General features: G+C 45.8%; 1 protein-coding gene across 1 annotated transcript in view; it reads right to left on the bottom strand.

The window, feature by feature from the left end:
* LOC109957969 (axin-2) overlaps window positions 1–10,329 on the bottom strand; it is a 19,769-nt gene extending 9,440 nt beyond the window's left edge. Inside the window, exons 1-6 of the mRNA XM_020596234.1 lie at window positions 9,404–10,329; window positions 6,938–7,078; window positions 4,168–4,270; window positions 2,188–2,328; window positions 1,131–1,552; window positions 840–989 (exon numbers count right to left, since the gene is read on the bottom strand). Of these exons, the coding sequence (XP_020451890.1) occupies window positions 840–989; window positions 1,131–1,552; window positions 2,188–2,328; window positions 4,168–4,270; window positions 6,938–7,078; window positions 9,404–10,230 (1,784 nt within the window). The 5' untranslated portion in view covers window positions 10,231–10,329. The remainder of the gene's footprint in view (window positions 1–839; window positions 990–1,130; window positions 1,553–2,187; window positions 2,329–4,167; window positions 4,271–6,937; window positions 7,079–9,403) is intronic.
* Between the last annotated feature and the right edge of the window lie 6 nt (window positions 10,330–10,335).

The raw sequence follows: 10,335 nt of genomic DNA on the forward strand, positions 1-10,335 counted from the left end.
AGGCGGCGGCCGCTCTGGCAGCAGCCATGCCAGGGGCTGGAGGGGCCAAATCTGAAGCCAGAGGCAACGGCCCTCTGCCTGGAGGAGGAGGGCTCATGGAGGAGATGAGTGCCCTGTTAGCAAGGAGGTAGCGACACATCATATATTACTCTTCGATTCAGTACGTCTCAAAATAGGCACTTGAGTCATATGAATGAATTTCAGATCTTGTTTCATATACTACAGAAAAGTGAAACTTGACACAGTTGCCATACAGTAGATTTAGCAAACCCCAATGTTGGTCGCAATGGATTTTGTTGTGCCACCTGAAGAATAAGTTCATGTACTCATCACTCTCACTATTCCTCAGTATTATGAGATGATATGTAGTAAAATCGTAATTTAAATGCACTTTGTTGCTGACAGAGAAGTATCACTGTAAGATCTAGAGAAATCTAAGGAATTTAGGTTTTAAAAATGTGGAGTTCAGGAGGAATTGTGTGGTCTGTGCTTTATGATATTAACATTAAACATGATGATATGTTTTTAAAAATAGCAACTGTTTTTCAGAAATAATTCTGGACTCTGTCTTACAGGAGAAGAATTGCAGAGAAGGGCTCATCACCTGAACCTGACCAGAGATCAGTAAGTACCATTAGATCCTTCTTGTCTGCTGTATTCATGGGGTAGGACTGGATAAGTCTGACTTCTTCCTACTCCATTCAAGCATGTACTAGGTATAAGCAAATTGATATTGGATTAGCATTTGTTGGATATGTGTAAAATTATGTGTGTCGACATATCAACTGTCTTTACATGCTTGAAAGAATAAATCAAATCAAATCAAATCAAACATTTACCCATGTGGCTTGTGCTTGCCCTGCCTTTCGCTCTCTAGGATCCACTGCCATACATTCTGAGAGCGGTCGGCAGCATCTAGGGGTAGGCATGGGGAAGACACACTCTCATCTATGACTTTGACTGGCCGCCTGGACAAAGTAGTGCAGCGACTGGCAGGAGAAAGAAAGGCATGTTAGGACCAGAGACAGAGCAGCTTTACCACAGGGAAAACTGAAGAAATCAAGTACTAAATGCTAATGTACAATGCTGGCTAACAGCTAGTGTAGGCACAGCTCAGAATTAACACTCACGCAGGGGGGAAGTCAGAATAATTGGCACCCCCTGGAGGGCAGAGGCACTGGACACGCTGAGCCGCCTCAGCCTCGATCTGCTCCTTGGTCTTTGGCCCAGCGTGGTGATGGTGGATGTAGTGATGGTGGATGTGCTTTGTCGACTGCCTTCCTGTCAAGAGAACTTTGGTGGCCCCAGGATAAGCACCAAAGAAGGGCCCGTGGCCAGAAGACACCATGACACCCGTTCGATCCGGGGAGCGTGAGCGTGGTGAGTGCCGAACCACACCAGGCGACTGGCAGCCAGGTGTCTTCAGCACACGGGATAGGTGCTCGTCTAAAATAGCCTGGGGGTCTTCCTCACACTGACTACCAGACGTGAGCAGAGGGTGATGGAGGGAGGTGTTGCTGGCAAGGTCACTGTTCTCCTCCCTTTCCTCCTCCTGGACAGGCACAAAAAAAAAAATACACACACAAAAAAGTTAAGGCAGTTGACAAAAGACTCATACACATTCACATTTGGAAAAGGCAGCAAGCAGAAGAATTCGTGTCTCAACTTACACACAACTTCTATCTATGGTACTCTTAAGTAGATGAGAGCAAACGCCTGGATAACTTGATTCGAGTTTCCTTTTTGCAGCACTGTTATCTTCCCTAACAGGCTTTGGGTGCGCTTCATCTATAATGCAGAGTGTGCCTGTGCTTCAAAAAGAGACTGGCACTACACATACTCTGCAAACGTGCCACTGGAGAGTAGCTAAGTGCTAACTATTTGAAGGAATTTCAAGTGTGTCTAGAAACATAAGTTTGAAAGTTCCTCCAGATGAAACAGTGAAGGACAGAGAGGAAAAGGGAAGAAGTAGCTAAACCAAGATAGACTTTCAAATCCCTTGGTCTTTTCCCTGTTCTTCAACATGCTAAAGCTGGCATCAAGACTTTGGTAGTGCAGTATGGAACCACTGACCCAAGCAGCTTGGATACAATTTAAAAATTCCAATTGGCATGTTTGTCATGTTTAATGAAATGGGAAGTGGTGGAAGTGGGGGGCTGTTTACAACAGGGCTGAATGTATCCATACCTCCTGGATCTGCTGCAGCCTCTCTTCCAGCGAGCTCACTGTGTCCTGCTCTCGCTTCAGCTTCTCCAACCTGGCTATGAGCTGTGCAGCAAAGGCTGAGGGCTCGACAGGGGTCATCTCCTTAGGCAGCCGGTGTGTCCTCTGCAGGGTAAACAACACAGGGGGAGGGAAACTTTAGTGTGTGTACGAGTGTAACTGCTTAGTGGTTCTGACGGATGCAATATGGTGCACTAATCCACCGCCCTTGCCCTAATCCTGTCTTGTTCCAAAAAGCCTGCTACCATTCCAAAAGGCCTAATCCAGATGCCCTTGCCCTCGAGCTAACCCGTACCTTCTCTGCCGTTCATCTCTTCCCAGATCTTCTCATGCCCAGTGCCCTTGGCAGTGCCAGGCTGCTGGGCGAGGGAGAGAAAAGGAGGTAGCAATGGCGGGGTAGCAGTTGGTCTCGCACAGAGGGGAGACCCCCTGCCTGCACCCTCTGTAGCCCGACCAAGCCATCAGCTAGGCAGCCTCTGAAGTGAGCACACTTCAAAGGGCCCTTGTCAAACATCAAACGCACACTAGGGGTGGGAGGGACACGCAGCTTTAAATCTCCGAATAAAAGCCAGATATCGACAGAGAAGAGAGTGAGGAGAGGTGAAGAAAAAAAGGAAAAGGGGACAAAATTAACAGCATGAAAGAAGAAAGAGAGGATTGAGATGTGCGTTTGTGTGGTGGCAATGGTGGCACAACGAAAGTGAGACAGAGAAGGAGGGAAAAGAGGGAGGGAGAGGATAGAGGAGTCAAACACTGGGAAGATCTGAGGGGAAGTAATCATTTATTTTCTGGCTGCATGCAGGGCAGCTCAGAGGTACTCTAGTCACATTATCCTCCTTTTTCTTTAACTATGTATACGCGCCGGCTTCTCTCTCTCCTGTTCTTACGTTTCTGTTATTTGGCACGCCGGCTTTCTTGATTTTGACTTTTTTTTTTTTGTTATTGTTGTTCCTCATTTCTTTGTAGATGCGATGAAGGGAAGAAGAAGAAAGGCAAGTGGAGCTGCTGGCAAAGGAGCGCCAGCCCTGCACAGGGCCCCCGCTGCCTGGGGCTGGTGCATCATGGGAGACAGAGCCATCTCCAAATCAGGAGGGAGACATTAAAGGAGTGCAAGCGGGAAAGGAAGAGAGACTGAGAGAGAGAGAAAAGACAGAGAGGAAGAGAGAAAAAAGGGGGAACAGACAACACTGTCAAAACCATGCACAAACGCACACAACTTTTTCACATGCGTATACCTGTGTTTGGATACGGAGACAAAAGAAATTCATATAATTTTTTCTTGCCTCAAACAGACCTACCTCCTAAGCTGTATCAGTATGTTTTCACCTATTTCAGCAGGCCAGCAGCATCCTGAATTCAAATATATACACTGTCTGACCCAAATACTAATGGAGCCATATTTTGGGGAGGGAGTAGAGGAAAGTAGAATTAAATAGTGACATGTATCTTGTTCATCAGTAATAGTAGCTTTGGTAATAATTTAACAAGTTCAATGAGTATTCTTAATATTGAGTTTATCATTACAATCAATGCTCTTGTGTTCTCTTTAACTCTCACCAATGCATAAATCCATGAAGCTTTATGATGCCACTATGGTTGCTGAGACAGAATAGTAAAATTACAACACAAGTTTATTTTTACAGTCCTAAAGACGTTAGTGGGACTGGGGGGTGGGGGTAAAGAAGCACTTGGAACAGCTGAAGAAGTGAAGTGGTATGTAAATCCTGCCTTTCATTTTCTCTGAATTCTTTAAGAGAATGAGTGGGGAAAAGGAATTTAGTATTCTGTCACAACATGAGCTTGAAAAAAATAATATAAAACAAAGCACAACTCCTCCAGGAGTCAGGAACCAGTAGTCTGTCAGCATGTAAAAGTTTGGGTTTAGCACATTACAAAAAAAGAACCACTCAGACAGGATGTAGGACTTCAGGAAGTAGGACTTACGGGAAAGTGGGGTAGCGTAACCTGGCCATTGATCTTGACACTGCGATGTATCTCCCTCTGAAGCTGCTTCTTGGTGCCCAGCTTGTATGGAGGGATTCCATCTCTGTACAAATCAAAGATATTACACACTCAGTATAATTAGCCAATCTGTTACAGCCACCTATACAGTGGATGTTATCTTTAATAATAAACTGTCACTCATACTGCAGGTCACAGTGCTTCCATGGCAGTCGCCAGTGCGTTAGCACCATTACTCAGTCTTTGTGGAGAAAGAGCCTTTAGGAGGCATTTCATCATTGAAGTGACCGACACAACACCACCCAGTAACCACCCACTAGGCACATTAGAGCTAAATCAAAGGCCCGGGAGCCCTTGAAGCCAAGGCAACAAAAACACACATAACAAAACACACCAGGACAATTGGGGATATATGCTAAACATCCTGCTGTGGGCTTCAAAAGAAGAGGCCCACTGATAAGATTACATCAGTCCTTGTCAACTCTGACAGTGGCTGTTTAAAAAGCTGAAGAATTAGCGCTAACATCAGAAAGTCAGAAACTCCAACAGGCTAAAGCAGGCTAACAAATACTGCTTAAGTGCTGGTGGCTTAGTATCTCCGATATATTAATATGAAAATAGAGATGTAGTTAGGAATAGTAGTAGTCTCCGGACAATTAAGCATTTATTCTGGGAATCTTCTTCTGTTTCATTCTGTGTCTGCTAGCTTTTCCAGTCAGCCGCCACTTAAGCTGGGCCAATTATCTTGGCCGTTTTGGTGGCTCAGAAGTGTCTGACCTAGCCCAAACGCTACTTTTTCTGCTGCCTCTTTGAAATCTCACACTCATGCACATATGCACCCGCTGCCATCTTCGTTTGGCAAGCGCTCCGCTGTGAGCCTCTGATCTCAGCAACATCAAAAGGCTGGTTTGTAAGATAAGGTAATGTTTGAAGTTGGTGCAGCAGCATTCCCCAGCGTCCAAGTAAATCCATAAATAAGATATAAGCAAAAAGAGAAAAAAAAACCCCACCCCTTCTTTCACCCCCCTTCACAAATCCTCGTCTTCTTGTTCTTTATCTGGGAAATGAGATTCAAATTTGCCTTTTTCACCACTGTAAAAGGACACACTAATCAAACTGTTCCCTCGAATAAGAGATGAAGAAGCTGTGTTTTTTATTAATATCAGTTAGGGACGGAGAGCCATGAGTTGGGAACAAGGACAGCAGAGATCTCTGGGTCAAAGACCTCGGTGAGAGCTACTACAAGAATGTGACTTTCACACATGACGCTGTTCAACAATGAACCTATTTGGTCTTATTTACTCAGCTGAATTTCTGCAAGTCACATTTCAGAGCGACACTGTCAAAATGAATCAAATACCGGAGCCACTGCTGGTATCACCCATGCTGCAGCAAGCTTCTTGTAAGTAGGGCCTGGTACCAAAATCAATGCTTCACAAACTGTACCCTTGAGAGTGCAAGCCATCGTCCCTTAAGGCACAGGAAGAAACACAGGAAACTCTTCAAAAGTAAAACTCAACAGCCCAGAGGATCTAACAAGAAGCCGAAACTTTGTGGTAAAACAAGATTTCCAAACAAAGCTTGCCAACTTCCTTCTCACTAAATATGTTTTGTCAATCCAAACTATCCCCGCCCTGTCGAACCATGTGACGGCTGGAAGCTTTGTCCAGCTCAGGGAAGAGAAAACAGCCGTGGACTCTTTCATGGACCCTTATTTTATGGGGATCTCCTATTCAGTAGTGCAAGTCATTTTCAAAGCGGCCAGCCACCCACTTATCCCCCCTAAGCTCCCCTCACCTAACAATAGGCTGAAAGCGATTCAGTTAAGCCCTTTATACACCATGCACTTTATTTTCTCACTCCCTTGCACTTCGAGCCTCACCACTCCAGCTATTGGCTCTGGAGGCTGGAGGACAGAAGCTATGGAGGGATGGGCGGGTGGAGGTGATTTTTTTGGGGGTTGCCCTAGTCTGGCAAGGGGGAGTTCCTCATGCCTTGTCCCAAGGTCTAGAAATGAGTAACCCTTGTGAAAGCCTCACAGACACAAGATCTCAGCACGCTGCAGAGGCCGGTGGCAGGAAACCGACCCACCATGTGAGTAAGCGTCCTTTCATTTGGTGCCAACATTTTTCAATGAGTTTGTCTTGAGGCCCAAATGGCCATTTCCCTCCCCCTCTCCTGCAGCTCTTCAAAGGGAAAAAGCGATTAGATAATATGAAAAAAAGTCTGTTGTGGCAGAAGGGTGGGTGGTATGGATACATTTCAACTTTGAGGAAGATGAGGCAACGCCCCCACCACATCAAGACGTTCTTTCCCCTCCTCTCCAGCTTGTAACGCATCAGAATAAACTTCAAAAGGTTCTCAGACATAGTGACTTTCCCAGAGTTATCTCCCTGGAGGCCACAGCAACAACTACACATTAATAGAATTACCTGCAGTCAATCGTTTAGGATCATGAAAGTACATTACAGACTATTATTTTGCAACTGTGCAGACCCCTGGCCCAAAGAAAGCCGAGTCTGTTGAAGTACAAATATTTTCCTTCACACCCCTAGACTTTTTCCTGGAAAGGTGTTGACTGAACTCTGGTCCAGGCGCATTTAGATACTAAGAAAATGATCAAATTCAATGAGTCTTGGCCAGGGTGAGCATTGTGGAAGTACACATTGTGACGTTTCTACAGAGCAAGCACTACTGAAATGAAACTGACTAACAAAATATTTGAATTTCAATCAAAACTAAAAACACTTACACACTACTGTCCGTCATAGACATGGAATCATCTGTTGTGGCATCGCTGGAGATCTCGCTGTCATTGGCACTGGTGGCAGGGGCAAAAATGTAGCCAGAGTTGACAAAGTAGGGACTGGCAGGGTCTCCTCGGCGGTGGGACCTGTAATAGACCAAGGAACAAGAGGTTTTGATGTGATGTCTCTCTACGGTGTGGTTGTGGCATGTGACAATTTGGAGTTTGTTTTGCTGATCTCTACAGATTTCCGTAATTAGTCACTTTCATGAGACTTTGGGGCTGGAGATAGAGCCATGGCTTCTCTTTTCATGTCCCTCCTCCCTAACACACAGACGTTGTGTAATGGGGGGGATCAGCCTTGAACTACATCATTTCCCTTCTTTGTCTCTACTTTGCTATCTGTCCATCCCTTTATTTTGGCAAGGCCTATAGTCCTGCACGTGTGCACTCTGACTGAAACTCTGCTCTCTTTCCATGAAGTGTTTTCTCTTCTGTGCGCTCCACTTCTATCTCTTTCTCTCTCTCTCTCTCTCTCTCTATCACCCAGTCTGAGGCGCCTCCTTTACCCACTTTCCCTGATTTCTTTTCTGAAGTCTCTCTCTCTGTCTTTCTACTCTCTCCTGCTGTGTTGCATTCCTGTTTCAGTAGTGAAGGGGGTGGACAAGGAAGAGGGAGGGAAAAAGAGGAAGGGGGAACTTGAGATTTAGAGAGGGAGGGAGAGGGAAAGGGGGAAGGAAGGCCCCTTTCTTTATGAGAATGCCTTCTGCCGGGAGTGCTGAGAGGAGAACCCCAGCATGACTAAAGCCGTAGGCCCCAAGCACAAACCTGACCTTTGCTAGGTCCGCGCAAAGAGTCAGGTATTTAGCACAGCTGGGCTCTCTGCACCCCCTGCTCTTTCTCCATCTCTTTTCTTTCTTTCATGATCCCCCCCCATCCTGTCTGTCCGCCTTCCCCTCCTCTTGTCTCTCCCTGTCTCCCTCCAAAGCATGCTTAGTCCCTGTCAGACAAATTTTTTTTCAAGAAAAATAGATAAAAGTCCTGGATAGGAAAGAAAAGGGAAGGAAAATACTGACAGACACACACAATCTCTGGCAAAGTGGTTTTGGTGGTTGAAGCTGCAGAGCCGAGCTGAGGATGTTGCGTTGTTGTGTTTTTGTATCACTTTGGAGTTGAGTATTGGAGGTTTCTCAAAAAGAAGCGAAAAACGAATCTCTTGAGTGGCAAAATTAGTTCCACATGTTTGAGATGGAAATTGGTTGACCTAAAGAGATGGTGAGGGGCAAGGGGAAAGGGGGGAGAGTGTGGGTGATGGAAGGGAGAAAGAGAGGGCTCTCTCTCCCACTCGCTTTTTTTTTTTTTTTTTGCAAAACACAGGATCACACCGGGAAACCAGGAGATGCCACTTGTCAACACACCCCGTGCTTACCTTTTCCCAGCTCAGCATTATCACCTTGAAGCAAATGGGTAACTGCTATGATGTTATCTAACATCTGCTCAATGAAGGAAAAAATCCTCAAGGAACTGTTTCGATTCAGTTATTAGACTTAATACATGTATTTGTTTTAATTATTATTTTAAAAAGTCATGAGACAATGTTTATTTCCTAGTCTCACTAAATGTTTAGTTAACTTGACAGGGAAAGTATGGATTACCTATAAATTGCACTTTTCCTACCAAACCAGAGACGCTGTCAAACCTCCAAGTAATAATTGCATCCAGATGTGAAGCCAAAGTAGTTGAGTGAAAAACTTTTAAGTGCCCTTTGATGCAGGTTCATGCATAAAATCCAGTTTTTCAAAATGTTCCTGGCTTGAAAAGATTTCAGCTGTTGGACAATGTGTGGGACAAGCTCATAAGATAAAAGCCAAATGGTTTCCACAAACAGCTCTGCTTTCATCTCTGACCAAGAGAACAAAATCTCCGCTTGGCATAAAAGTGACTGCAAAAGTTCATTTAACTTTGCACTAGCATTTCTCTGGGTTAGGGAGATTTTGTGACAGAAAAAAAAGAGTTTATATCTTAGTGAGGAGAATTAAGAGAAAATACAGCATCACACTGTTTGATCTAGCTGTAGCAGTCATATGGCTTGGTGTCTGAATTTGTGCTGAACTGGAGGAAGGGTTTCAAAGCACAGGAAACTTGAGCAAGCCAGCAGAGGGCTGCCTGCAAGACACCATTTACTTAAAAGGAAGGCTCAGATCCATTGATGTTTTGTACCCACCCCTCCAACCTCTTGACTAACTGCAAGGCAGGGGGGCACAGATATACAGGCATGTTCCTCTGAGACCCTTTGATCAAGTGACTTATCTCTCTGGAAGGCATTTGTGAAATAAGTACCAACTTCCAGATATTCACTATAGTTTAACTACAGAAGTAATGGTGATCATGAGGACAGTAAGCAATTCTGAGTCCACATGCGCTAAGATGTAATGACACTGTCACGCCTGGCTAGAGGAGTGCTGCTCTTACCGGCAACTGTTCTCCAGCACCTCAGCTGCTGTCCGGATGGCAGCAGTAGCCCTCAGGGTTTTTGCAGAGAGTCCAACCACAGACCCTAATGTTTTTGCCTTCAGGTCATTACAATTCCACTCCTCTTCCTCCATGAGAGGAGGAAGGTATCCACACATCAGCTTCAGACTGCTGAGACCGTGGTTCATGTACGCCGTGTTCTCGCAGCCGGTGCGCACGTATTCGAGGTATATGTCAGAGGTCAAAAACATCTGGTATGCATTCTCTTCCATGTTGGACTGAATTTCCGTCTGTGCCTGGTCAAACATGGCAGAGTCTATTTGTTGTTTTTTAATACTATCCCTTATGAAGGTCTTGGTGGCGGGTTTCAGCTGCTTGGCGACAATGCTGTTGTTGTCGATGTACCGCTTGAAAATAACTTTGGCAACTCGCAGCGTTTTGGTATCCTTTAAGTCCATTTGCCTGAAGCCGTTGCAGGCGAACCAAAAGTCCAGAGTGTCCACGCAATTCTCCCGCTCCAAAAAGGTCCTGAAGAGGTGAGCGCCGTCTTGGTCGCCCAGGAGAAAATGTAGAGACTTTGTCCACCGGACTAGGGGCGAGTCCGGGGACGCGCTGCCCTCTGGCTCCCCGAGTCCATCCTCGTTCCTCCGTGGTGTTGAGCAGGGAGGCGCGGCGGCGGAGGTGTCTTTAACCTTGCTCTGGGCTCTCATTTTGGCAGATCTGCTGGGGTTGTAGCATGACGCCTCTCCCTCCTCCCCCGGTACCGGAGGACGAGGAGCATCTTCTCGGAAGCTACTGTTGATGTGCTCCGTAAGCGCCCTGCTCATGGCTCCAGCTCTGGTTGCCGTGTGAGAGTGCCGTCGTGCCTCCACCGAGCTCCAGCTTAATCCTCCTCACTCTCTAAAAGCAGCGGGGGAGCTTCTCAGCTCCTC

Source organism: Monopterus albus, unplaced genomic scaffold (assembly GCF_001952655.1).
Source record: "Monopterus albus unplaced genomic scaffold, M_albus_1.0 scaffold29.1, whole genome shotgun sequence".
Classification (NCBI taxonomy): Eukaryota; Metazoa; Chordata; class Actinopteri; order Synbranchiformes; family Synbranchidae; genus Monopterus; species Monopterus albus.